Genomic DNA, 26,835 nt, shown 5'->3' with positions numbered 1-26,835 from the left:
AACTAAGCATATACTAAATGCTAATCAAGAAAGCAAGTCAACGGTGAGATAGGTACGTAGATAATAACAAATTAATAGTTTGCTGGGTGATAAGGGGAATGGGGGTCGTGAATGTAAATTTGTTAGTACTTAGTGTGTATGAAAAATCGTTACAAATGTGATGAAATAATGGATCGTCAATCGAGGGGTGAAATAGTGTAGATGCGAGCGAGGAAGGAGGAAGTCGTAAGGTAATCGCTAGGGGGTTGGTTTTTAGGTTGTGAAGGTGGGTAACACAAGGGCGGAGGAGGAGCATAAGAGGCCGAAATCCAATAATGATGTCTAATAAGTCAAAAGTTGCGTCGTGAGAAAGATGAACAGAGACAGTGAATTGAATTGAGAATGAGTTGAGAAATGAATGAAATGAAATCCAGCAAATCACCAACGAGCAAGGGGAGCCGAACACGCGTCCAACATACCGTTTTTCATATCATACGATCCGCCATGCATCACCTCCGGCACCCATGTCTTCTCCAGGTCTCTCCACCATACCACCAGTTGGGACCCTTCTATGCCCCGCCGCTTCCCAACTGCTCGATTCCGTCTGACCAGCAATGCTCGGAGTAGCCGTCGTTGTGCTTCCTCCTCCCAAAGTCGTAGCAGCGGTGACAAAACTGCCTGCGGCCGTGCTGATCATATCCGGAGAGCTACTGCTTGATTCCCGTTCCGCTCCGCGCCCTATGCCCCACCTCTGCACTGGAGGCTCCAACATTCGCTGCGACCATGGGATGTCTATGCCAACTCGGGACTCTTGGTTCTGTTCGGGCTCTTGTGAAGGCAAGGGTGTCGCTGCACCGGGGTCGACGGGGCTCGCGGTCCTTTCAGAAGGCTGAGAGTAGAACTGGTCACTGCCAAGGCTGGAGATTGAAATTTCCTCTCTCAGTCTCGAAGGTGGGCTGATCCTGCGTGGTTGGCGTTCCGGCAGCTGCGTCTCATGTTCATCCTCGTGGCTGTCGTCCTCAAGACTGCGGACCTCCTCCCCCTCGACATGAACCTGAGGTGTCGGTTGTTGAGGCCTCATGAATGGCATAGCGATTCCAAAGGTATGGTTCTCCCCATTCACACTCTCACTCCCACTTCGCGAATGTGTCCCATTAGACGACGAGTAATAGTCCTCTGCATCCGGGGCGGCGCCGAGACCTGAGAGCCTAACTCTGCCGCTTCCGCTACTGCCACTGCCACCAGCAAGAACAACTCCACTTGATCCATAAACGCCGGTATTCTCTTCCTCTAACCTGGCCATGGATGAGTTGGCGCGAGACCGCATTCCAGGAAGTTCAAGCGATGTCATGGACGCAGCGCCAACGACACTCTGCATGATCGAATTGGCGCGTGAGCGTAGAGAAACCCCGAGCGAGCTGGCACGCTCTCTTAGCACCCTCGTGGGGGATTCAGGTCGAGAATGTGAGCGCGATGATCTAGAATTTCCTGAATGGGCCCTTGATCGAGACTTGGAGCTGGCACGACTTCCACTACCAGAACCTGGAAGGGAGAGGCGTTGAGAGGATGTTCGACGACCGAGTAATGACGTTCGAGGGCTAGATGCGACGCTTAAGAGACCAACTCTGTCCTCTCTCTCTCCTTGCTCATCGTCTTCCTCAACGACTTCCTCGTCATCGTCATCACCAACAACGTCGATGTCGTGAGGTATATCATCGTCGTCTGCGCTGAGGCCTTCTCCGTACACTATCGAAGGATTGACAATGACGCCTGGTACTCCACTATCCACCCTCTTTCTCCTGCTTACACTTGGGAACTCGACTGTTCCAAGGGCAATAGGCGGGGGCGTCGATCCTGCTCCTGAAGGACGGCGAATATGCTCAGTCTCTGCACGTCCCCTAACCTGTTGCTGTGGATGAGGATGGCGTATCGGCATCGGGATCCCAGCTACGCTTCCCTGGCTCAAGCTTGATCTGCCTCTTTCCGAATTGGAGCTGATGGGGCTACGTGGGGAATCGGTGGATTCGCGGTTGCCTGTGCTCTGCGACATAATGGAGCGTGTTCCCCCGGAGCGTGTTCCGTGCGAGGACATGCTGTTTCCACGCCCACCTGGCCGACGGATATTAAAGGGGTAACGCGAAGGCGGGATGGGTTGGCCAAGTGAAGACATGGAACCTGATGCACGTCCTGTGGAGGGCTCTTCTTCGTATTCATCGTCTTCCTCTTCATCCTCCTCGTCCTCCTCCTCGTCTTCCTCCTCCTCAGTGGTAGTAGTTGCGCTCGAGCTTTCACTGCTTCCAGACAAATTGGTAGCAGTTGTAGACTTACTCCCCTTCTTCTTCGCCTTTTTGCTACTTCCCCCGCCTAAACTTCCGACCGGCGTCGGCGGGAATGGAACTTTATCCTTAGACGATACTTGTCCGCTACCAGGTTTTGTAAACGGATAGGGAAGTTGCATCAGTGGTGCGCCAACGCCCGGAGGGGAACCCACAATCCGGTCTCTCGAGCTCCTCTTGGTCGGTGCAGGAATGATATCCGACAACACCGTGCCTTTCTCGTCTTGTGGACTCTCAAACAGATCGTCAGAGAGTACCCCGCGTCTTGCGAGCGGAGGAATGCTTGGAAATCCAACGGCAGCCAAGACTTTCTCGAGTCCTTCAAAACCCGCGCTGCGCCTTTGCTCCCCCTCAGTTCCAGAGGGTTGCTTTTGCTTTTGTTCAGCGGTGGAACGACTCCATCGTAACCCAGGATGTACGGTCATGCAAAACTCGTAGGCATCGTTGATTCTCAGTCTCGTGCACTCACGCCAATGCCAGGGAAGGAGCTCGTCCTGCTCAGAGGTGTTGTCAGCGTATGTGGACCTTGTAATCTTCTCGGCGTCCGCTTCTTCCCATTTGTCACGGGGACCACAAAGCCCTGCACAGCCGGATCCACTGAGTATCCAGAGCCCAAGCCTGCATTTGGGTCAGAATTTGAGGCTCCATGAGCACGAAAATACACACCAGGAAGTAACAAGGACCAAAATCCGCCATGCAGTCCAAGCAGCGTTAGCATAAAGTATTCCCTTAGCATAGGCCGTTAGTGTCCCATCTGCTTGATGGAAGAACGTTGCATCTCTCCTGCTTGTCGTGAACGAAAATGACGCAGCATTATCTTGGTTGAAGGAAGAGAACGAAAATAAAAGGGCCATAGCCAATCCAGCACGAGGGAGCAGAAGAGCTACCGTAGGCAAATTCTGAGAGTAAAAGTTGAAGGTCTCAGCGAGTCCGTCACGAAGCGACCCATGTTCTTCGTCGAAAAATGCGGTGTATCTTATATGATGGAGGAAGCTGAAGGTCGTGTAGGAAGTCATGGATGCATAATTGAACGCGGGCGCAGAGAGATAGATGGGCACCATCAACGGGCGGCCTGGGAGAAGATCAAGAATCAGAATTTGATTGGAAGACAGGTATCGGAAGGATGGACTCACGGACGCGCCACCGCCTCGTAAAGGAGTACACAAGTTCATAAACGAGGCATACAACAAATATCCAAGCGAGCCAGCACGCGATGTATGCTGCTGCAGCAAGGGCCCAATTTTTACCCGTTCCTGGGGCCGACTGGGGGTTGGGAATTTTTGATACTCTGATGGGAGGCGAAAACGTCAGCTTCCATCAGAACCGGGAGCATAAACAAGAAGGTGAGAACGGGAGTACTTACTGAATCAACATGAAGGCCGTATTGAAGTCAAAGAACGTCTGTAGCGGGATGTGCCCAAGCACAAGTAGTGGCCATATATAAAAATAAGCCCTCACAAGTGAGGATGGGTTCCGGAGGAGCTCTGTATGCAGTCCCCTGGTGTTGAACTTGGGTTGAGGCTTGGCCGACACCTGGTTAAGGCCAGAGGCAGCAAACATCGCTGCAGGCATTGCCGTCCCACGAGACCAAGCCCGAGTGTGAGCATGAGGTTGAGCAACCCGGGTTTGGTCAGTTGGCTCTCTGCGATCATCTGCGTCCAAGTCCTCCGGCCCAACATTGATGAAGGAGTCTTGAAGACTGACGATACGCACAGATCGCGGAGTGGGCTTACGTCCGCCCACAATAGCCGCCTGCGCAGAGGACGATGGCTCAGCTGGGCTCGGAGGGTCATACGGTGCACCCCCAACAGACGAATGGAACGTGGAACCAGGCGCTGGAGGTGGTGGCCTGCGTGGAAGCCATGAAGGGTACCCTTCCGAATAGTCCGATCGTGACCTGCGATGTGGGGACGAAGATGAAGGTGGTTCAGAAACATCCCCACGCGTATCGATAGGGGAGGTGTCTGGAGACCCAGACGACGAACTGCCAGCGCTCATGTTGACGTTAATATCAGCTGTGTTTGGTGTAGGTTCTTCCGGGGTAGGCTGTCGTGATGTTCGTGAGCTGAAGAACATAGTAGAAGTGTAGCCGTCGTCAGAGTTGAATGGACGATAAGAACAAGAAGCCGTAGAAGAAAAGGAAACGTGGCTGTCGTGTTATTTCGTGGGTACGTGGCCAGAAGAAGACGCCTGGAGAAGCCTGTTCTCGATTATAGTGTGTAGGCAGCGGGCCCCTAATGAGTTATCTCTGAATGCGCACGCCTCGTGTACTGGTCCGCCTCGTGTTTCTATCAGGCTGAGGGAGGGAACAAAAAATGATGAACCGCAGAATAACAAGGCAACCACGAATTTTCACAAACAGCCAATCACAACACCGTGCCTGAAAGTCAACTTGCCTTTTTCGGAGACACAACTGATCTCCCGTTTTGGGTTAGCCCACGCTCGCCTGTCCGACAGACTACAGTCTTGACACAATCTTGACATCGAACTTTTTGGTCGGGACGAACGAACGGAAGATCGCAGAACAACTCCCCCACTTGACGGAGACTGTTGGCAATTGTCTTCTATTGTCTTTCAAGTCTCCGCTGTTATTTATAAACGACACATGGAGTTCATCCATTTGCTTCCACGGAGTCAGATTGGCACTTGACGCCGGCACGGAAGGAAGATCCCATCAAGCCGCAGGACAATCTCCACTGCACAATAAAATCGAAAAGCGCTGGCTGAAAAAAAAAAAATAAGGCTCGCGCCTCACAAAAATTTAAGCAAGTACATGATTTTTCGCCGTTGCCGTTGAGATGTCTTCTATTATTAATTTATTATAGCCTTTCAAAATTCCTTGACTTTTCCAAAAGAAATTATAATGAGACGAACGAGGACTCGCTTGCACCTCTGGATCTTCGAATACTATGCGAACTTGATCACGAGAAAGGTGGGGAACACAGATTCTCTGCACTTGACTTCGTCCAATCTCCAAAACTCTTTCGACGGCGTGCTGACGCTCATTCAATTCTGAAACGCCCAAATCACATCCTACGCGGGTGGTCAAATGTCTAATGTTCGACACCACGTACCTCAATTGATATTTTGCCCAAAGTTGTGGTTGACGAATCGAGAGGAGAGTAATATTGGGCGTGCGTTAGTGTTACACGTGGCATCGACGTGACCGTGACGAGACGCGTTCAACGTAAAGAAAGGACTTCCAAGCCTTCCACTCAACTTCCACTGGGGCATACAAACCATATATGGCTTAGACAGCCGAGATTGGATGTATGTATAAGCACAAGTGCCTCGCCGACCAAGCATGGCAATAATAATAAAGGACTTCCACTTGACCTCCAAAGGCTCCACCCAACTATGTCGTCCAAACCTATACGTCCAGTCAACGTCGAAGACAAAGTCCGTATCTTCATTGAGACACCAGGAAAACACTAACTGGCAAATCACCACTGAACAGCTTCATTTCCCGACTTTTAGGCGCCTCCCAGAAGAGAACGACATCGACCTGACGTACTACGAAGAACGCGGATTCGGATACTCACCCGCAGTGCACTGGTGCCTGCTTGTCGAAATTGTTGAGGTTATTCCCTGGATACGGCCGATGTTCAATGTCAAAGATTTGGAGGGGCACAAATTCCTTGTTGCTTTCCATCTCGACAACAATGAGGAAGTCGCGTCTATGAATATTAGAGTCGGGCGAACGATGTCAATCAGTCACGCTCATCAACATCAATTTGCGGATGGGCAGGTGGGTATCAGACTTGAAGATGCGTCCTCCGTCAAGGTAGGTGTTGTGTTGCGTTTGTTGATAGTTGAAATCATTCGATTTTAGTCCTTCAATTGTGACCTCGCCAGCTTTATGAAGATTGGAGAGGACCTCAAGAAGCAATCAAGCCTTTGTCCCGTTTGCAACAAATCCGCAGAACTCCACTGCTCGAGTTGTACCTTGAGATATTGCAGTAAAGTGAGCCTATTTTAATGCATTTCGATCCTTACAATGATAACATTCTACAGGAATGTCAAGTTGCTGATTGGAAGAGTAAGCATAAGAAGGTGTGCGGTGCTGGTCAGCAGATTATGGCATGGGGCAAATTCAATTGGAAGAGGTTCGATTTTGATAGGGTCCTCTAGGGATCGAGATATGACTGCAACGAAAATGTCGTGTTATGCATGCAGCGATGTATAGATTTTCTTGTTGCCTGCATGTCGTCGTGGACTGTCTGTGGGAGCAGGAGCTTGAGCTTCGAAAAGAAAAATATGTTAACGAAAACTTCAGTAAGGGACAAAACATTGCAAGGATCCAAAGCACTAAGAATTAGCATGATATCTGGCGAGAGCGCAGCCAATACTAACAACTGATATCGTCGATACACCAATAACGAGCTGAACTTAATTGCCGTTAGCAAGCAACGTTGACAAATGAAAATGGACGTACAACTCTTGTACCAGCTCTTCTTATGTTCAGGGGCTCCAAATCGCACGACGCAATCAGGCTTCACCTCCTCATACCCGGGACCAAAATGTCTCAGAATTTTAGACGTCCAGTGCATATATCCAAACACCAAAATACCCAGCGCCTCTACAGATGCTGCAAGATCAGAATCGAGAGGTTCCCTCCATGACGGTAAATGCCTTCGCAGCCATAGAGCCACCATTGTACATAGAGGGTACTGCGCCCTTTACGTCATTTACGCAGAAGGTCCTAAAGAAGATGCTGTTGACCACCGTCAGCTGATAACACTCCATCAAAGTAGTATAGTTGGCGACAATGGATTTTATCTTACATTGATGGATGCGCACATCGCACCACGTTTAGTCACCACTAATTCGCAGGTTTTACTGATTTTGGAAGTGTTCAGAAACCTGAAAAGGAATATATGTAAGGGACCCGCCGTCGAGTCGGTATACGCTATTTGGGTGGCGGGTTGCCGCAAAACGTTGTGATGTGCCGGTCATTGACTAGTCATGACAAGTCAACCTCAGTAAATAGCGAAGTCAGACGTTAGTCACGAGAAAGTCACCAATTAGAGGCTGTCTGACTAAATGTCGTTTTTTTTAAGCGTTTCTGACTACGCTCGTACTACAATAGTCATATATTAGTCTTACACTCAGTCATGTACTAGTCATACAATAGTCACATCCCAGTCATTGCTGCTTGGGCCCAATTCAGGATAGCAAATAGGCTGAATCAAATTATATTTGGCTACTTAAAGTATTTCAGAGGATACATGTAGTAGGCATGAAACTAAGTATAGTAGGGGGGAGAGGAATACTTGGGTTTTCGGCACTAGAATAAGAAGAGGGTCTCAGGATCATGTCGGAATAAAAGGCCCTCTGCAGCATGTCGAGTCCATTCAAGTGCTCCAACAACACCGTCGAGCTCGTCGTTGAGCGGTCCATTACCACATCCAATATCCGTCAAATCCTCCGCATCCGAGACCGAGTCGTCGCCATCCCATCTGCACGGGAAATGGGGAGCGAAGAGAGGGAGTCGATGAGTGCGCCACCTGGATTTGAGCAGGGGGCGTTGAGAATGCGGTTGTTGACGAGGATTACCTCTGCGCTCGCCATGTTTTGGTGGTGGTGATGGTGGGCCGTCCAGCCAAAGAGCGTCGACTGTGTCGTCGGTAAGCCTGGTTCCAATGTAACACTTCGTTGGATCGCCGTCGCATTTTCGTGTAACGGATGGAAGTCGGAGGCAGTGACGGCATGTTGGGGGCTAATGACCTTCGTTTCATAGGGGAGTCATTCGCGATGGTGGTATCCTCGTGTGCTCGTTTTGTGCGTTGCATACATCTGCAAAGGAGTGGAATCTGTCGACGAGGAGGTCCTTGGGTGTAGCTGGTTCGCCAGCGGCCAGAGTCGTCAATTGAGCAGTTGAGGAAGAGCGTGCGGGGCTGGTCGTCGAAGTGACAAGGTCAAGTTCAAACAGGTTCAAACGTCAAAATAACTTTTCAACGAAGCAATCATGTGACTTTCAACTCGCAACGTTTCTAAGTCCAATGCACCGCAGCCTGCAGCCTCAGAGGCCTCAGCTAGACAAAAATTCTTGGCATAGCCATGTGTAGAAAAAGTATGACGAAGTTGATACTAACCTATGACTAAACTCATCTCCCATTTGTTGCCAAGGGAAGTTTGAGGGAAGGGTGGCGTAAAAATTACAGATGTGTGACGTACACTTGACTGACCTCTGACTTTGTGCTATTTTGCTTGACTTTGCTTTTTACTGAGAGTCAACAGTCAGGTCAAATCGACATGTGGTCGCTCACCTCCACGGTTTTCGGAGGTTGCTCGGGTTGAGAAACCCGTAGAAACAGCTTTGCCAAATTGCTTATGATCATTACGAAGATGACGTTCCAGGTAATGGTCAGATGAGGCTCAAGCACTCAAGTACAAGCAAAGTCATCAGACCAGTAATTGAGAATGAAAGATCAAGGCACCTCCGATTCAGGATACCCAATGCCTGGATGATCTTTTGCCCAAGCCAGCCTCTCATCAACCCATGATTCCAGACTTAGCCAGACGCCAACCCTGAAATGTAACCGATCGCACAGCTGCCTGAAAGGCTTCCCAAGCTCATATAGCACAGCCCATTGCCCATTCCCGACCTTATCCATAAAAATCGCACGTAAGGCTTGTCTTGTCTCCTCGTCTCCTCCTTCATAGGTCGCTTCTGGATCGGCGGGATGTTGGAGCCATCGCGGAAGGAACGCGCATTCCCACAAAGGCGCGATCGTGGTTCCCTCGAAGTCAATCAATCCGGTTACGCGACCAGTAATTTCATCGATCTGTTATCATGATTGAGCGTCTGCGGCAGTAAAAGAGATGTGGACATACCCTGATGTTTCAGAGTCGAAAATCGTCAAGTCGCAGGGAAAATGGCTTTGGGGATCGATTTTCCGGGTCATGTATTTGAATGTTGCCTGGATAGACGGCACATAAGTCAAGAGTCTTCTGCAGGATACGCTGTGCATCTTCTAAATGGCGAATAGCTAACTCTTCATTCTCTCCATCGAGTTCCTGTAGTGCAATTGAGTAGTGTTGAGAGATAAATTGCAGCTCCGCGTGGGTGTAGCTCTGAAGATATTCGGTTGTAGTAGAGAAGGGGCCACGGTGGGTGTCATCAGGTGAAAGGCCCTGGGGCAGGCGAACAACACCATCGAGAGCACGATAAAATGGTGTACTAATGATAGGACCAACGACAACTTCATCTGAAGAAATATAGAGTGAGCCCGCGGTCTCGAAACGGAGTGCAAACATGGCCATGAGATATTCAGCAACTTGGAGCACTACACGTTCCTTCACATGCATCGCAAGGCTCTCCCATACGTCGTCAGCAGAGACTCCTGGAAGCTTCAAGATGTACTATGTCAGTAATGAAGTTGTGTACTTGTCTCGTACCCACTTTCTCCATGATCATGTATTCCGCACCAACTGGATTAGCCGCGTTCGAATCCCATGCGAACACCTTCAGCACTGGGATGACTGTGTGCGCAGCCAGGTATTTGAGGGTTGCGACCTGATATCAACATTATTGGTAAAATACACACAGAAACTCTAGCGACACGGCAAACCTCTGACTCAAGCTTATCTTTTGGGAATGCAGGAGCGCGACGCGGACAACTCCAATGGAGGTTCCATCGTCCTTCAATATATCGTAGACCTAAAAATCGTGAATGTGTGAGACAACAAAAGGGCAAGGAGCGATGTATACCTTGTGATAGCCTCCTTCTGCTAATTTCGCGATAGTGCAGATTTCGTTGAAGTGGGAGTTGACAACGTTTCTCAGCTCACAGAGGCTAAATGTGTCAGGAACTCCTTCGCCGTCATACGAGAAGGTTGATGATGCGTCGTCGGGTGTGGCTTTCATTCGTCAGATGTTGTCAAAGAACGCTGAGGAACAAGAAATTGTGAACATTGACATGGACAAACATCACGTGGTCACGTGCTCCTTCCTAAAACAGTTGAGATCCGGGAGATCCTGTTAAATCGGCGGGCCATCAGTACATCAGTAGTCGAAAGCCCTCTTAACTTTGAACGTTGAACTCCCAATTTGCTTTCAATCTCAACTCAATCTCCCAATTATACCACTCTTATGCAGACCTCTCCAAACACAGATTTCGACCTCGTCGAGCGACGCATCCAGACGCTTACATCAATTCTCCACGCTATGAAGAGGCGACATCCCCCTACCAGCCGACAGAGAGAGAAAGAGGCCCCAGCTTTTCTACGTCACTTGGCTACTCTCCTTACCTGTGGCAGCAAAGATGATGCAGAAGCTAGAAGAGTCATCGCTGTTACTGGTAGCTTGTTCGATGAAGAGTTACGGACCTTGGTCGTGACTCAAAATCCTTCTGGCTCCACCGACATTTCCGAACTTGGAGTGGAAGAGATTATGAAGTCAAGTGGGACATTCGAGCAGGTGGTGAAAGGGTACTTCTGTTGGCCATCTCCCTTTGTGTAATCCTAACTGTCTAAAGGAACAAGAACGCGAAGCTCCCTCAGCACATAGCCGACGTTTGGGCCGCTATAGACTCGTATGATCCAAATGTTAAGGGCCAATTCCGTTCGTTCTGCCTCTTCATCGTCAGGCGCTGTTTCCGGAAGTTGTCCAAACGCGTATTTCAAGACAAGGGATGTTGGGATGTGAGTGTGAGCCAGAAGATTTTCGACTGGACTCCTCTCAGTCAAGAACTCGATGATGTTCGGTGGATAGAACGCCCACAATGGGCACTTGTAGACTTCCCCCCCGATGTACTTGACGGATTGAGGGAGAGAACGATAGGGATTCACGGGCGACCTGTCACTCAATGGGAGTTCTCAAACGCCACCTTGCGGAGCTGGGCCTGGCTTCTCGCGTATATCCTCCAGCAGCTGGAATTCACAACAAGCTGGACGAAGTTAGCGCGAGAGAAGGGGGAGACCGATAAAGAGACCAGGGGGCTAAACGATATTCATAATTGGTGTTACTGTCTGCATGCGTACGTGCATTGGAAGGAGGGTATCGTAAAGACCCTTCTAACCAGGACGTCACTGGCACATGCGTTCGACCTCCCTGCTCCATTGAATAGGCGCGGTATGTAAAGTTATCGTTTTTTCCTCCCTCATCTCATGGTTTACGCGCAAAAATGCAGGTGATGCCGAACCTGGTGAGTTGAATATTAACTGAAAGGGCCGCTTTTGAGATGAATTTGCAGAAATGCGGAGAGAGCCCGACGAAAGTGATGGGCAACAAGGTGAGTTTGCTTACATTTTTTCTCTGAAATAAACTGAAAGGGCCGCTTTTGAGATGAACTTGCCGAAATGCGGAGAGAGCCCAACGAAAGCGATGGGCAACAAGTCCTTCGCCACCTGCAGGCCATCGTCGCATGGCATGCCGCCGCACAAAGTCTCTTGGATAAAAATCGTCGACAAATCGCCCCAACTCTGCGTGTCGGCTTAGTAGAGGTTACCCCGAGACACCCCGATCTCATGACTGTTGAGGACTTCGTCAAGGAATTCTTCCTTAAACGACCCGCCTCATCGTCTGAAGCCCGCACCTCCATTGAGAATATTATCAGGAAAAACTACACAATGGCGACGTTCACTGGTACCACTCATGCAGAAGCGACGCTTATGGGGCTTCTTAAATATTTCTCCCCCGGCTCACCTTCCGTCAATTATGGGAATCAGATTGAGGACGCCACTCTTCGTCTTCTCAAAGAATTCATTGAGCCGGTATGTTGTTTGTTGTCCTTTCTTTTTCTGCACACGTCTAATGAATCCCTGGATACAGGCGACATTTGAGAAAGCCATTGCTGTCGGCAAAAAGTGCTGTTGGTGCTGTGACAGGCTCGGCAGCCTTCTTGATATCGATATCAAGTTGCCCGGCTCACATGGGGTTTTATTCGCTTGGACTCCTCCTCGAGTGGGCGTTGAGGTCACTATTCTCCAACAACTTGAGAAAGAGCTATGGGACGAAATGAGCGCGGCTGTAACGGATAAGATTTCCGGTGGTCATTCTCGTCAAAGCTCTGGCTCTAGCACTGTTTTTGACGAAAATCCCCTAACTTTGGCAGATCAGGAGAAACCTGGTGTCTATCCGCCCCCCCCCAAGACAAAAGGTTGAAATGCCCATATTGTATCACAAATACATATGTAGGATTTTTTTGATGATATATATTGCAAAGTACGCTCTGATGTCCTCAGTATTTTTGAGGCAGTCGAGGTGTACCTTCATCCCAAGTTGTTGCGCTCACTGTGGCTTTTGAGTTGTGCTGCATGTGTTACTCAGGCTGTTCGCCCTGTGTCTGTAGTGTGCTGTATTCTTTTGCAGATCAGACGGTCGAGGTCGGTAAGTAAGTGGGTCGCGGCGAGTTTAGTCGCCAGTTGAGGGACCCAGTGCCGGTGGCTCCTCGAAGTAGGTTTTAATCGTGAGCCCTGCCAGCCTGGTCGGGGGTGGGGTCTGCTGGTCAGTCGGCTGATCGCAAGTTAACAGTGGCAACGAGTGGTGGTGCACTGCGTAGCACAACTGCATTTAGGCGTCACACTAAATTTTGACCCCGCCAGCTTGGTCATCTCCAATCGGATTGGAGAGGACCTCAAGAAGCAATCAATTTGATGCGTTTCGATTCGTCCAATAACAACATTTTACAGGAATGTCAAGTTGCTGATCAATTGGAAGAGTAAAGATAAGAAGGTGTGCGGCGCTGGTCAGCAAATTATGGAATGAGGCGAAACTAATTGGAAAACTTGGTTCGATGTCATCACATTGTGCATGTCATCATTTGCGTCACGTGACCGAAACATTGTAGAACCACGAGTCGGACGACGCGAAGCCCAACCTTTACCACCGCGTCTTCTGTCGCGTTTAAAGCTCCAACAAATCATGCAATGTGCATCGGCACTCTTCAGATGGCTGTCGACACGGACGAATACCCACAGTTGGGAGCAGGAATGTTCTACCGATACGTTCCCGAGCACTCAACCGAATTGCGCTAATTTTATGCACCACCATTGCACCAATTGGGACTTACCAAGTTAGGGTCTGCTTGGTGCGTATATAAGGCTCGACCACCGCGTTTTCTCTTTCCTTACGACTTGGTTCCCCCCACGTTCGTTCCCGCTGAATCTCACTGTCTTTTACGCCCACACTCTTTTATTCCCCCTCATCCCTTTCGCCATGGTCAGGCTAACTCGCGCGTTCGCAGCCTCTCTCATCTCCCTCTCCACTTTGCTTCCCGCCATTCGGGCCCTCACTACAGGGTTCCCTTACGAGACCCAGAAAATCCGCGGGGTCAACTTGGGTGGCTGGCTTGTGCTTGAGGTTTGTCGGCAATGTTCGCTCTTTAAATCGATGTTAACAGATGACGCGATTGCCAGCCATGGATAACGCCCTCTCTTTTCGATAACACCGGCAACCCGAAGATCATTGACGAGTGGACCTTCGGTCAGTATCAAGATCACGATGTGGCCCTCGCCACTCTTGAGGAGCATTGGAATACCTGGATAACCGAACAGGACTTCGAGGAAATTGCTGCTGCTGGGTATGTTTCAGGTCTTTCTTTCTTGAGAGTTGGCTTGACGCCCACTATCGCCTCCCTACAGACTCAATCATGTCCGTCTCCCAATCGGATACTGGGCATTCGAGACCTCTGCTGGAGAGCCTTACGTTAAAGGTCAACTACCATACCTTCGCAAGGCGGTGAATTGGGCCAGGAAACGTGACCTCAAGGTCATTGTCGATCTCCACGGTATGCTTCACCGAAACCATTCTCTTGCCGATTTAACCAACATTTGCACGCATATAGGCGCCCCTGGCAGTCAGAACGGGTTTGTACTTTCTATTACGCTCTTTATTTAACGTGCTGATATTGCTTTCTTTCCAGATTTGATAATTCTGGTCAGAAGAAGGACTATCCGTGCGCATATATCCAGCTGTTTGGCGTCATTGTGGCTAATTGAGCATACAGTCAATGGCACACAGCTCAATCAAATGTCGACCGAAGCAATGCGATCATTGAGCAAATTGCTTTCATGTTCAAAGATCAGACTGGAGTTGTGGCTGCTATCGCCCCATTGAACGAGTGCGTATCAAGTAACATTGATTCATATTCATTCTCATCAAGTCATCATAGGCCCGCAGGGTTCAAAGGGCAGGATGTTATCCACACCACCAAGCAGGTCTGTATTTCACCGAGTTTATTGTATTCTCGTTTTGATCTCTCTTTCGCTTGATTAGTACTGGAAAGACAGCTACGAACGCATTCGGTAGGTTCAATCAAGTGCACACTCGTGATAGCTACTCATAGGCGGGATCGTCGTAGGAATCCCAAGGGACAGCCGGGGAACGCCGTCTCGGTCATCCACGATGCCTTCCAGCCTCTGGATTCATGGAACAATTTTATGACTGCCCCCCACTATCAAGGCGTTGTGTTGGATACCCACCACTACCAGATATTTTCACCCACTGTGAGGTTCCCCGCGAATATCTTAACTTAGATTTGACTAATTCGAGCCATGACAGGAGAATCAATGGTCTCAAAGTCAACACATTCGTGCTGCCTGCGATTTCGGAAACTCACTACACTCTAGCGAGCGGTTGGCGGTGGTAGTTGGCGAATGGACCCCTTCGATGACTGATTGTGCAAAGTACCTCAATAGTCGTGACGGCAAGACAGGTCGTGATGTAGGGTCGCGGTACGATGGGTCGTATCCTGGCACTTCCCAGTCGCGTGTTGGCTCCTGCGATGGTCTGACAGGAAAAGCGTCCACCTTCAGTTCGAGCTATAAGACATCCCTCGCAAAGACCTGGGAGGCGCAAGCCATGTCGTTTGAGAAGTCGCAGGGATGGATCCAGTGGACGTGGAAGGCAGAGAACGCGGACGAATGGTCCTACAAGGCTGGGTTGGCGTATGGTTGGATTCCACAGAACCCCACCAATTATCAGTATCCTCACATCTGTGACTGAAGGACTGAGTACTGATTGAAGGAACATTCAAGTCGTTATTTAATTATCACCACTCTAATCACACTTTCGTTAACTACACACTGTATTCTTTGCATGGAATGACCACAATATAAACACAGCAAAGCGCAGGAGCAACTACAAATCTGCACATCATGAAGGCTGTTCCCCTCAGCGTCCACCGTCTATCGTCCATCCCCCGCCTGAACCTGCTCCTTGTCTAGTGCTTGCAGTAATGCTTGACCATTATAGGCTTGGGGGAACGCTAGGATTTGGAAGTACTGGAAAGGTCATCCTCGCCACCCATAAGATCACTGGAGATAAGGTCTGTCTTGAGTTCCGCTGCTTTACTAGAAGGGAGCTCACACTTTTTCAAGGTTGCTGTCAAGATCGTGCCTCGATTCTACCCTCCTATTGAGGTCAAAGGTGTCGATCCACCGCCCATTGCCTCTCGCCTGGCCTATCATGATATGGAAAGAGAAAAGCACATTCTTCGCGAAGCCGCTCTTGTTAACCTGCTTCATCACCCCTATATTTGCGAAATGCTTGAGAAAGTGGTCGATAATCATCACCACTATCTGGTCTTTGGACACGCGCAGGACAGTGTCCAGCTGCTTGACTACATCATAACCCATGGCCACTTTAGCGAGCGCCTGGCAAGAAAAGTTGCGCGTCAGATTGGAAGCGCTCTCGAGTATTGCCACATGAATAATATCGTCCATCGAGGTACATTACACTCGTGTGCTTGTTCGTTACTGATTTTTTTCTTTCATCCAGACGTCAAACTCGAGAATATCCTGATCTCACCGAGCGGGAAGGCTAAAATCACTGATTTTGGTCTTTCAAATTTGTACGACCCCAATGATCACCTCTCGACATTCTGCGGTTCTTCGTATTTCCCGGCCCCTGAGCTTTTGAACGCTGCACCTTATACTGGGCCTGAGGTGGATGTTTGGAGTTTTGGGGTGGTACTCTATACTATGGTCTGTGGTGGCGTCCCTTGGGATGACGAAAACCCTGCTGCGTTGCAGGCCAAGATGAGGCGAGGCAGCTTGAAGTTTCCAGCCTCGTTGAGTCCTCGTGAGTCTTCTTTTTCACCTGCGATGTCATTGTTCAACTTATCGAGCCGGATGAAGAGTGCAAGGACCTTCTTTCTCGAATGTTGAAAGTATCTCGAGAGAAGCGGGCTTCTCTCTCGGAAGTGACCTGCCACCCGTGGATGGTCCATGGGTTCAGTGGTCCTGCTCCCAACCATCTTCCTGTTCGTCAACCACTTGACGGACGCAAGCTCGACCGACAGGTTATTCATGCCATGCACAAGTTCGACTTTGGATCTGACGAGGAAATCGAACGAAAGCTCGTGGATATATTTGAATCTGATGTTTATCTCCGTGTTTTACGACAATGGGAACAACGGCAAAGTCCCGGGCTCGGCGTTGTGGATGACGATAATCCGAATGACGATGCAGTTCAGTTAACAAGTCCTTTGGATGAGGTGGTGCCAGACCACGGGCGTCGGAAAACTGGCATATTCGAGCAATGCCGCAAGAAGGTCTTGTCAGTTTTCTCGGCGAGCTCCTCTTCAGACGCAGAGATTTACTACAACCAAGAACACCAATGCGATCCGGATCCGACCTCATCATCATCTACAGCGAATCGGAATTGCCAGAAACCGCAAGATCCAACGAGGGGGTTCCATCCTTTGATTTCTGTATACTATCTCACAAAGGAGAAGATGGAGAGGAGCAGGCAGGCCACTGTTCATCAGCGAACCTCTGATGGTTCTTGACTCTCAGGCTCCCCCTAATTCTCTCACTGTCGCTGCCGTGCTTCTTACGTAGTATCTCGCTGCATTTCTATTGATGTACCATATCTCCCCCACTTTACTATGACTTTTCCATCAATCGACTTCCCTGTGGACAATGAACCCATAAAATTTGCATTGGAACATACAACACGTAAGTACAATAGTATTACAACATACTCGCATAGTAAAACCTAAAACATACATACAACAAACTGTTCTTCTCGCCTTCATAGCACTCCTGGCAAGTTCAAGCCCAACTTTGTGGGGTTTGAGAGGGGCTCAGCTAAAAGCCAACGCCGACCAAGTAACCACAGCTCCCAGCGTAACAGCAGTAGCGGTCTGCACGAATGCCTTTGCAAACTTTCGCGCCCGCTTCCTGGGACGCCGTGGACCGTCTGCAGGCGTCGGTTTAGACGTGGATGAATCAGCCAGAGGAGCAGCTTTCTCCTCCTTCATCACAGCATCATCACCATCTGGCCCAACGGCAACGGCAACTATCCTCACTGCGTCACTCTGAACCTCATCCCCAACCTCGTTCTCGTCCGTATCATCGCGCTTCCGCTTCAACGACGTAAGAACGGGTGTAGTCTGAGGACGGTCAACGATGTTAGTACAGCAAGAATCAAAGGATGCATACCTCTGCAGCAGCAGCTACCGCCGTGTTAGTGTTCTGGGCCGCCATCACCTCTTCCCGAGCAGCGATATTGGCCAACGTCTGGTTGCAATAAAGCATCGTCCCATCCCGGTGCGCCAGCGTCTCATTCCGATACACCCTCGTCTGGTTCAGATGGGCCATCGCCTCATCCCGATGAGCTATCACTGCATCCCGACAAAACCTCATCTCATCCCTATAAGCCAACACATCATCCCGACAAGCCTCAGCGTCAGCCCGATAATCATCCGCATCATTCCGATAGCAAGACGTCTCATCCCAATAAACCTCAACCTCATCCCGGTACCCAGACGTCTCGGCCTGACAAGTAACCATCTCATCCCGTATCTTTCGTACAGCTTCAAGATCCGCCGTCGTCTGCTTCTCCGCCCGATCTCGAAGATTTCGTATTTCTGTTCAACGTCAGTTCAGTCCTTCACCAATGAATGAATGGCATACCATCAACCATATCCCTCATAGTCTGCAAACAACTCTTCACATCTTCCCTCTCCCCAAAAGGCTTTGCCTCTTCCTCCTCCCTCTTCGTCTTCAGTTTCATTTCCTCCTTATCCTTGTTCGCCTTCTCACACTCAGAACGCAACGCAGCCTGCGCCTCCTCAAGCACATCCACCTGATCCTGCAAATCCGCAATATCAACATGCGTCACATTCTCCGCCTGGTCCTGCAGCGCCTCAATCTGCGATAGCAGATCCGGTATATCAATATGCATCATCCCCTCCACTTGATCAGCCAGCGTGATGTACTTTGAGTCAACGTCCAAAAGCCGATCGTCAAAGTCCGAAACCTTTTCTTCGAGCGTGTGCATGTCGTGGGTGTTGTTATACCGTGGTCGCGGCTGGCGGCGTTGTTTCTGCAGCGCTGTAACGTCGTTCTATTTTTTTTTTGATATTGCTGTCAGAAGATGGAGATGTGAAAAAGAAAGGAATACGATACCTGAAGATTATGTAAATTTGTCTTCAGAGCATTTAGCTCAGCAATGATAGGCTCAACCTCACACATAGGCATGAACCCTGCTCCTGCGGGTTCAGGTTGCTTGACGACTTCTTCAGGAGCCTTGGCAGGCGCATAGAGATCGTCACTTTCAGCCAACGATGCCGGAGGCTCAACAGCCGCAGCAACCTGCTCATGGCTTTCAGAAAGCACAGCCTCCTTCTGTTCTCCTCCGAGACTCTGAACCTGTTCCGATGACACACTAAGAGATTCTGGCTGGTTCGTAGAATGGGACTCTGGCTCAGGTGTACCAGGGGCACTGGAGACAGAGGAACGAGACGCCGGCCACGCCCCAACCATAGATGGTTCCACAGGGGGAAGAACCGAGATGAGGGGTCCAGGAGACGGACTGGCAAGATCCATAGGCGAGGACAAGCAAGACCTATTGCTGCCTGCCTCGAAAATGTCATGCTGTGAGGCATCAAAGCCAACAGGATCGTAGTTGGAGAAAGGTGGGCTGGGCGAGTCAGGCCAGCTCAGCGAACGAGGACTGTAAGGTGGAGAGTGCTGGAAATAGCTGGGTGACGAGGGTTGGAGGGGAGGAGGGGTTGGCCAGCGGGACGGGAAGCTAGGGTGTGGGGGAGGATTTAACCAGCGGGTTCGCGAGGGAGAATCAAAAAGCTCGATTGCGGGCGATCGGCCTCGGATAGGGGTGCATGGCGTATGTGAAGGGGGTAAAAGATGTTTCAACACCTCAAAAGCCCTGCCAATGTGCCCATCGTCGTGGTCGGGGGAAGCTACTTTCACTGCTGACGCCGGTGCGGGGATCTCTTCAATGTCTGAATATTGGTCAGAGTTGGGCGCGGATGAGTCATCGGACGATGAAGGGGAGGAATGAACGCCATAACGTCCCGTAGTCTTATTGCTTGATCGGTCCGACGACGACAAGGGGGAAGAGTTAGTGGAAGAGGAGGGGACGACTAGAGGCTTGATGGATGACAGGGCCTGGGCGCCATATAGAAGTTCCACCCTTGCCGTGATGGGCCGCACGCATTCCTCACCCTTGCCCACTGCCTTGCCAAAAGTGACGACATCGCCGTCAGTAAGCAGTGCAGGTGTCTCAGGCTTGAGGATCTTGGAAGTCCCTTCACCCCGCTTGCGAACGTGAGTTCCATGGTGCGAGCCCAAATCGATAAGGTATGCCTGTAAGTATAAAGTAAGACAAGACAATGATAAGAATTAGAGGGTAGTGGGAAACGTACATGGCCGCTGTCGGAAAGTGCGATCTTTGCATGCTTACGACTGACGACGGCGCATCGGAACATGGCGTTCCCATCCTCGATATCTTGAGACCTTCGGTCTGGATCAGTTCCTGGTCTCCGACCAATGTGAATGACGCTCGTGCTAGCTCTGCGGAATACCATCCCATATGCTGGGGTATTGCTCGATCTCTCAATGTGAAGCCCGATTCCTACAAAGATGAGCCTTATAGAAGTGAATGAGAAGCAAGGGAATCTCACCCGTAACAGGGCGGTGGGCATTCCTCATGGCGGCTCTTTCGACAGGCTTTGAGCCCAGGAATTGGATGTCGTCGTCTGACATCGCTGTCTACGACTTGAACAGAAGGTAACAAGTTATATTGCTCTGGTTGTAAAAGGGGGAACAAAGTAATGGTGTAGAGAGAGACCAGGAACACAAAGCTGCTCTTTATCTACTACGGCCGGAACCGATCTGACTCTACTCATTTCAATCTCCGCTCTTCTCATGGAAAACAACAACCTATACTTTGACGCCCTTTCGCCGTGACGTCAAATTGCGCCTCTGACTTTTGCCGGCCTTGTCCCCCTTTGCACCTCTTTGAGCACATCTGGCGACGAAGAGAACCTCTGGCTACAACTCGAGATACAAAACGACGTAACATGACTCGGTCCAGAACGCTTGTTAGATTCACACCACAATCACTTTTACAACCGTGGCAAAAGAGGACTTTTACAACACTCATTGGTGCAAGCGTCTACCACGAGCTCGGCATGCAATCTTTTATACCGTCGTTGACTTCAAACGCTGGCTATTTGGCTCCTACCTCCTAAATAAACACGTTGAAACCCTACATTGGTGCAAGTCACACTGGGTGATAATGCAAATAGCTATGAGCGTCTGTCGCTCTATACCCCTCCCACAATCTAGTGGAAAAACCTTACCATGACCCCACCCGACACCCAACTAACCTCTCTCGCCCAATCCTCCCTAGGCCTCACCACCGAAATCCACTGCTACTCCCTCCCCTACGGCGCCCTCGGCTTCACCTCCCACATCCTCACATACTACACCATCCTCTGTCTCTGGTTCGGGCGCAAGCCCCTCTGGCCCTTCTCCCGCATCCACTACTCCCAGCTCGACTTGGCGTTGGGGATCCTTGGGCTGGGAGTGACCATCGCCCTGTCGATAGTGACGATCTTGCGGTGTAGGAATACGTGGCAGTTGTTGGTTATTGCTGTGTGGAAGCTGGATGTGTCGGTGTTGAATGGGGTTACGGCTGTTCATGTCGCGATTTTGATGAGGAGGCGGCTGGGGGGTGAGAGTGTTGTTGGCAATGTGGAGGTGGGGAGACCGATATCGTTCTCTGATGGAAAGGACGAAAAGGAGACAGTGGTGGGTGTTACACCCATTCAAAATCTACACTCAGAAGAGCGGCAACAACCCATCCACGCTCTCCCCTTCAAATCAGCTTCATGGTGGATACTCCTCTGTTCGTCCCCTTCCCCTTCCTCTTCTCTACTTCCCACCACTCACCCCATTCCCCTCCCCTACAGACATCCCAGGAATGCTGGCAGGCATAATCGGGCTCATGTCCCTAATCCACAAATTCGGGCACGGGCACCAAGGCATAGCCAAACTAACAGCAAGCTTCTACACCATCGTCGGCATCGGCATAATCACCTACCTCCTCGGGTCCATCTACACCCTCTTCCACCTTTCTTCCCCGGGAATCATATACAAGATCGCTGTAGGCGGTTTAATTTGGGGCTTGGCGGCGTTTGGGATATTGGCGGTGTTTTATAGCGATTGGGCGTTGGGCATGATGACGGGGAATATTTCGGGGTTGCCGAGTGGGGATGTTGCGCCGTTGTATTGGTCGTATTTTGTGGGGAAGAGGTTGCCCATGTTTAGTTTGTAAGTTTACGCGCGCGTTGACACGTCATATCGTTGTTTCTTCTTTATACCTCTCGCAAATACCCACCTACGATTTTCGATACCCAAATCATTGCCTCTCACAGGCAACTAAAATATAGTAGATTTATTATCTGTGGTCTATTACCTTCCATGTTGAGAGTCGGGGACTGGCGCTTGCGCCGCTACTGGATATATAATCACAAAATCCTACATATGTATTTGTGACATGTACACAATATGTGCGTTTCAAACAAGGTGGGTCAGGGAATCAAATTCGACTTGAGCGCTAGCTTAAGCTGGGAGGGATGGAGATCTGGGAGCTGGAGACTAGAAGAACTCGAGGATATCTTCCACAAGTGTGGGATCTATGTCATAGACCGTGCTGGAACCAGGGCTTTGACGAGAATGACCACGGTAAAATTGATCCGTTACAGCTGCGCTCAATTCGTCCCATAGATCGTTCTCAAGTTTTTTGGAGAATAGTGAGATCAACGCCGAGTCGAGGAGGAGTCCAAGAGAATAAAACCCCATGTGTACCGGGCAACTTGATACGGATATCAAGATGGATATTGAGCTTATTACAGCACCAACAGCATTTTTTATTACTGACAGCGATGGATTTTTCGAATATGGCCTGTATCCAAGGATTTTATCAAATGTGTGCACGGGGAGAAAGGAGAACATACTGGCTCAATGAATTCTTTGAGAAGACGAAGAGTGGCGTCGTCAACTTTCTGATCCCCATGGTTGACGGAAGGTAAACCAGGAGAGAAATATGTAAAAAGCCCCATAAGCGTCGCTTCTGCATGAGTGGTACCAGTGAACGTCTTCTTTGTGTGGTTTTCCCTAATGATATTCTCAATAGAGATGCGGGTTTCAGACGATGAAGCGGGTCGTCTACGGAAGAATTCGTCAATGACCTCCTCATCGGTCATCAGATCGGAATCCCGGCTCGGGGAAATCTCTACTAGGCCGACACGCATAGTTGGGGCGACGCGTCGATATCTTTCATCCAGAAGACTCGTTGCGGCGACGTGCCATGCGACGATGGCCTTTAGGTGACGAAGGACCTGTTGCCCATCACTTTCGTAGGGCTCTCTTTGCATATCGGCAAGCTCATCTCAAAAGCGCCTTTTTCAGCTCATTTCAGAGAATAAATGTAACCAAACGCACCTTGTTGCCCATCACTTTCGTTAGCAAGTTCATCTCAAAAGCAGCCCTTTTCAGTGTAATTTGGCAGAGAATAATGGTAACCAAACTCACCTTGTTGCCCATGATTTTCGTCGGCAAGTTGATCTCAAAAGTGGCCCTTTCTGTTTTTTTTGCAGAGAATAAATGTAACCAAAACTCACCTTGTTGCCCGTCACTTTCGTCGGGCTCTGTCCGCATGTCGGCAAGTTCATCTCAAAAGCGGTTCAGTTTACTTTCAAAGAGTGGATGATACCCAAACTCACCAGGTTCTTCATCACCTGCATTTTTGATGAGATGGGGGAGGGAAAGACGATAAATTTACGTACCGCCCATATTCGATACGTCACGGAGGCTGAACGCATGTGCCAGTGAGGTCTTGGTTAAAAGAGTCTTGACAACACCCTCCCTCCAATGCACGTACGCATCCAGACAGAAACACCAAGCATGAATATTTCTTAGCCCTCGAGTCTCTTTATCAGTCTCCTTGTTCTTTCGCGCTGACCTCGTTGCGCTTGTTGCTAATTCCAGCTGCCGGAGCATGGTCGCGAGAAGCCAGGCCCAGCTTCGCAGGGTGGCAGTTGAGAACTCCCATTGAATGACATCTCGCCCTTGCGTCTGTATCGTTCTCTCCCTCATCCCGTCAAGTCCATCGGGGGGGAGGGCATGAAGTGCCCACTGCGGGCGTTCTATCCACCGAACGTCATCGAGTTCTTTACTGAGAGGAATCCACTCGAAAATCTTCTGGCTCACGCTTACATTCCAACATTCCTTGTCTTGGAATACGCGTTTGGACAACTTCCGGAAACAGCGCCTGACGATGAAGAGGCAGAAGGAATGGTATTGGCCCTTAACGCTGTTTGGATCATATGAGTCAATGGCGGCCCAGACGTCGGCTATGTGCTGCGGGAGCTTCGCGTTCTTGTTCCTTTAGACGATTAGGATTACACAGAGTCGGAGATGGTCAACAGACGTGCCCATTCACCACTGTCCTGGTTGACTTTGAAATCTCTTTCACTCCAAATCCGGAAATGTTCAAGTTGCTAGGATTTTGGGACACGACCAAGATCCGTAACTCTTCATTGGTCAAGCTACCAGTAAGAGCGATAGCGTCTGCGTCATCACAGGCAAGGAGAGTAGCCAAGTGACGCAGAAAAGCTGGGATCTGACTCCGCTCGCTCAAGGTAGTAGGGAGATGTCGTCTATTCATGTTCTGGAGAATAGATGTAAGCGTCTGGATGCGTCGCTCGACGACGTCAAATGTCACGTTTGGAGAAGGCTGCATAAGCGTCATGGCAGATTGGGAGTTCGAGGTTGACCATGCTCAGTTTGTAGTTGTTAAAAATAGACACATCTCTTCTTATACCCACCTTACATACCCAATGACGGAAGCGGATAATAATACCTACGATCTCGATACCCAAATCCAAGAACAGCTCACGGACTATTATGAGACTCACACGGACCGCAACCTCGACACTTCCGCTTGGACTGATCTTCGTCTTAGTCCTGAGATCGTGCAGTGGGCTGAAGATCAAGATATCGTAAGTCCATATATATGTCGTTTTATTATCCTCGAACATCAATGCGTATTACAGACTGTCAATGACCTCCTAGCAAGACCAGTCATTAAAGCAATACAAGTAGACGATACCCTTCCAATAACAGACTATTTCATCTCGTAAGTGTTCCTTCACCTCATCTCCCCCCATTCAAACCAAACGAATCCCCTTCAGCTCATCCCACAACACCTACCTCCTCTCTCGCCAACTCCTAGGCCGATCCTCAGCCGAAGCCTATACCCACGTCTTATCCCGCAACGCCCGTTGCGTCGGTTCGTCTTGCCTTTCCCCTACTACCCCTCCAGTAACAATCATATTCCAAATCAGAAATCGACGTCTGGCCATCCTCCAAAGGCCTCCTCGTAACCCACGGCTACACACTAAGCCACGGCGTCCCCTTCTCCTCCGTCTGCCTCGCCATCAACACCTCCATAAACCCCACCGACTGGCCCCTCTTCGTCAGCTTGGAGTGTCACGTGGACTTGCAAGGCCAGGGGGAGTTGGTGCGCATTATGAAGGAGACGTGGGGCGACAAATTGGTGGTGGGTAGGATTGAGGGTGTGCAGGATGGGATGGTTACACCGGCGCTGCTTAGGGGACGGATTGTGGTTATGGTGGAGTATTACCTGCCGGTGACAAAGCGGAGTGTGGAGTCGCAGCCGGGGGGAGAGGAGCTGTTGGAAGATGAGGAGGAGGAGGATGAGTGGGCGTATGAAGAGGATGGGGAAGAAGAGGGTCTGGCAAATCAGGATGGGAACGAGCGTCCCGATGAACGAAACCAACAGCCAGGAGAAGACAAAGGCACCGGACTTTGGCCATGGAAGAGAAAGCCAAAGACCAAGCAACCAAAGGTAAAGATATCCGACGAGCTCGCCGAGCTAGGCTACTACGCGCGCAGCATGAAACCGCGCAAAGGATGGCTTGACCAACGTACGCCTCTCTCCCTCTTTCTTCCTCTTCCTAACGCATCCCCCCAGCACTCCCATCACCACCTCACATCCTGATAAACATCTCCGAAACCTCCCTCTCCTCCCTCTCCGCCACCTCCCTCCCCCCCTTAATCACACACGCATCCCAACACCTCAGAAGAGTCTATCCCCGCGGCACGCGTATCCAATCGAGCAATTTCGCTCCTGAAGTATATTGGAGGAGTGGAACGCAGGTTGCGTCGTTGAATTGGCAGAGGTATGATGTGGGTATGCAGGTTAATGAGGCGATGTTTGTGGGGACTATGGGGTGGGTTGAGAAGCCGCGGGGGATGAGGAGGGGAGGGGGTGGAGTAGGGGAGGGACAAGGACAAGGGAGGGAGAAGGTGGTTGTTGAGCTTGTGGGTGTTAGTTCTTGTACGTTTTTCCTTCTCCCTCTTGTTTATGTAAGAGCTGCGCTGAACCGTTTTTGTTGGGCGTAGTACCAACACCGAACAGCAAGTCATTCTCAGCATACATCCTCGCAACCCTCCTCCACTCCTCCAATTCCTCACAATTACAATGGCGCTCTCAGTCCATCAACACGACACCCGGCAAAGTCCCCTCCCAAGGCGCCGATTTCGTTTTACCACCCGATTCAAGGCGCTTCGAGTGGGAATACGCATCCGATGAGCTTGCGTTCTTGCGGTTGGGGGTGTATGAGGACGAGAAGGGGAAGGACGAGTTGATGGGTGTGTTTTGTGCGAGGTTGGATAGGGTTGTGCGGGGCGAGTGGGTGGTTGTGAGGATGATGGATGGGAAGGGGAAGAGTGAGGGGGCGAGTTTGGTTATGAGGGTGGGGGTGGAGAAGGTGCAGTGAGTGAGTGAGTGAGTGAGTATGGAGCTTGCGTGCTTCAAGGAACGTATATATCCTTTATTTTGTATTGAAGGACTTGAAGTACATGGAAGTTTTCCATATGTTGGCGGCAAGTTGGCCATTGCAGGCAAAGCAAGGTGGACAGAAATAAATATTGAATAGTATTGAAGACTCTCATCCAGCGCTACATCCAGTACCCTCGCTGTATTCACACAGATCATCACCATCGCTGACAGACGTCTGATCAGCTCCCAACCTTCCTGTATCAGCCATGTACTTCAAACCACAATGTGCCGCATCCTTCTTGTGTTTTCTCCGTTTTTTCACTAATAAACCCTCCATAATAGTCTGTCAGAATCATCGTTACTCGGGAATGTATTGCGCAGAAGCACAATGTATTGTGTTCAATCAGTGTGTAGACGCAGCATGTCCTCAACCAAAGGCTGAGGCTGATCTGT

The 26,835-nt window shown here is 50.0% G+C and overlaps 9 protein-coding genes across 9 annotated transcripts; 5 read left to right on the top strand and 4 right to left on the bottom strand.

Moving 5' to 3' along the window:
• Positions 1-469: 469 nt before the first annotated feature.
• LACBIDRAFT_302206 (uncharacterized protein) lies at positions 470-4,391 on the bottom strand (the record flags this gene model as incomplete). Its single annotated transcript, XM_001883233.1, has 4 exons — positions 470-2,933; positions 2,982-3,387; positions 3,449-3,603; positions 3,679-4,391. The coding sequence occupies 4 exons, from the start codon at positions 4,389-4,391 to the stop codon at positions 470-472; spliced, it is 3,738 nt and encodes a 1,245-aa protein (XP_001883268.1).
• A 1,281-nt stretch (positions 4,392-5,672) lies between these two features.
• Positions 5,673-6,581, top strand: LACBIDRAFT_294727 (uncharacterized protein; the record flags this gene model as incomplete). The annotated part of the gene is made up of 4 exons (XM_001883332.1): positions 5,673-5,714; positions 5,773-6,099; positions 6,148-6,279; positions 6,330-6,581. 4 exons carry the CDS (start codon positions 5,673-5,675, stop codon positions 6,444-6,446), a joined length of 618 nt encoding a protein of 205 aa, XP_001883367.1. The 3' UTR covers positions 6,447-6,581.
• Positions 6,582-7,384: 803 nt separating this feature from the next.
• On the bottom strand, positions 7,385-10,185 carry LACBIDRAFT_329180 (uncharacterized protein; the record flags this gene model as incomplete). Its single annotated transcript, XM_001883232.1, has 10 exons — positions 7,385-7,395; positions 7,422-7,434; positions 7,872-8,034; positions 8,493-8,541; positions 8,585-8,645; positions 8,846-9,103; positions 9,249-9,680; positions 9,721-9,834; positions 9,866-9,978; positions 10,110-10,185. The coding sequence occupies 10 exons, from the start codon at positions 10,183-10,185 to the stop codon at positions 7,385-7,387; spliced, it is 1,290 nt and encodes a 429-aa protein (XP_001883267.1).
• A 225-nt stretch (positions 10,186-10,410) lies between these two features.
• LACBIDRAFT_294726 (uncharacterized protein) lies at positions 10,411-13,168 on the top strand (the record flags this gene model as incomplete). Its single annotated transcript, XM_001883331.1, has 9 exons — positions 10,411-10,748; positions 10,796-11,391; positions 11,450-11,464; positions 11,513-11,551; positions 11,605-12,032; positions 12,091-12,418; positions 12,631-12,652; positions 12,951-12,993; positions 13,109-13,168. 9 exons carry the CDS (start codon positions 10,411-10,413, stop codon positions 13,166-13,168), a joined length of 1,869 nt encoding a protein of 622 aa, XP_001883366.1.
• Positions 13,169-13,461: 293 nt separating this feature from the next.
• On the top strand, positions 13,462-15,370 carry LACBIDRAFT_185358 (glycoside hydrolase family 5 protein). Its single transcript, XM_001883330.1, has 10 exons — positions 13,462-13,620; positions 13,677-13,840; positions 13,902-14,047; positions 14,105-14,126; positions 14,183-14,215; positions 14,267-14,380; positions 14,432-14,477; positions 14,536-14,564; positions 14,621-14,765; positions 14,821-15,370. Exons 1-10 carry the CDS (start codon positions 13,477-13,479, stop codon positions 15,262-15,264), a joined length of 1,287 nt encoding a protein of 428 aa, XP_001883365.1. The 5' UTR covers positions 13,462-13,476; the 3' UTR covers positions 15,265-15,370.
• A 1,815-nt stretch (positions 15,371-17,185) lies between these two features.
• LACBIDRAFT_294724 (uncharacterized protein) lies at positions 17,186-20,273 on the bottom strand (the record flags this gene model as incomplete). Its single annotated transcript, XM_001883231.1, has 6 exons — positions 17,186-17,656; positions 17,706-18,133; positions 18,180-18,612; positions 18,675-19,874; positions 19,934-20,142; positions 20,192-20,273. The coding sequence occupies 6 exons, from the start codon at positions 20,271-20,273 to the stop codon at positions 17,348-17,350; spliced, it is 2,661 nt and encodes an 886-aa protein (XP_001883266.1). The 3' UTR covers positions 17,186-17,347.
• Positions 20,274-20,873: 600 nt separating this feature from the next.
• On the top strand, positions 20,874-21,849 carry LACBIDRAFT_302199 (uncharacterized protein; the record flags this gene model as incomplete). Its single annotated transcript, XM_001883329.1, has 2 exons — positions 20,874-21,420; positions 21,485-21,849. The coding sequence occupies 2 exons, from the start codon at positions 20,874-20,876 to the stop codon at positions 21,847-21,849; spliced, it is 912 nt and encodes a 303-aa protein (XP_001883364.1).
• Positions 21,850-22,497: 648 nt separating this feature from the next.
• LACBIDRAFT_329175 (uncharacterized protein) lies at positions 22,498-24,327 on the bottom strand (the record flags this gene model as incomplete). The annotated part of the gene is made up of 7 exons (XM_001883230.1): positions 22,498-22,530; positions 22,577-22,915; positions 23,019-23,158; positions 23,198-23,248; positions 23,300-23,314; positions 23,363-23,936; positions 24,019-24,327. 7 exons carry the CDS (start codon positions 24,325-24,327, stop codon positions 22,498-22,500), a joined length of 1,461 nt encoding a protein of 486 aa, XP_001883265.1.
• Positions 24,328-24,415: 88 nt separating this feature from the next.
• On the top strand, positions 24,416-26,539 carry LACBIDRAFT_329174 (uncharacterized protein; the record flags this gene model as incomplete). Its single annotated transcript, XM_001883328.1, has 7 exons — positions 24,416-24,577; positions 24,632-24,714; positions 24,770-24,867; positions 24,923-25,525; positions 25,573-25,787; positions 26,096-26,376; positions 26,470-26,539. The coding sequence occupies 7 exons, from the start codon at positions 24,416-24,418 to the stop codon at positions 26,537-26,539; spliced, it is 1,512 nt and encodes a 503-aa protein (XP_001883363.1).
• Between the last annotated feature and the right edge of the window lie 296 nt (positions 26,540-26,835).

Source organism: Laccaria bicolor, genomic scaffold (genome assembly GCF_000143565.1).
Source record: "Laccaria bicolor S238N-H82 LACBIscaffold_20 genomic scaffold, whole genome shotgun sequence".
Lineage (NCBI taxonomy): Eukaryota > Fungi > Basidiomycota > Agaricomycetes > Agaricales > Hydnangiaceae > Laccaria > Laccaria bicolor.
The sequence above is the reverse complement of the archived record's forward strand: the minus strand, read 5'-3'. Positions and strand labels throughout refer to the sequence as shown.

Bases quoted from the DNA above. Each gene is read 5' to 3' on its own strand.
- LACBIDRAFT_185358 (XM_001883330.1), top strand. From the start codon at position 13,477: ATGGTCAGGCTAACTCGCGCGTTCGCAGCCTCTCTCATCTCCCTCTCC. The intron at 13,621-13,676 runs GTTTGTCGGCAA...CGCGATTGCCAG, and splicing joins GTGGCTGGCTTGTGCTTGAG to CCATGGATAACGCCCTCTCT. The intron at 14,478-14,535 runs GTCTGTATTTCA...TCGCTTGATTAG, and splicing joins TTATCCACACCACCAAGCAG to TACTGGAAAGACAGCTACGA.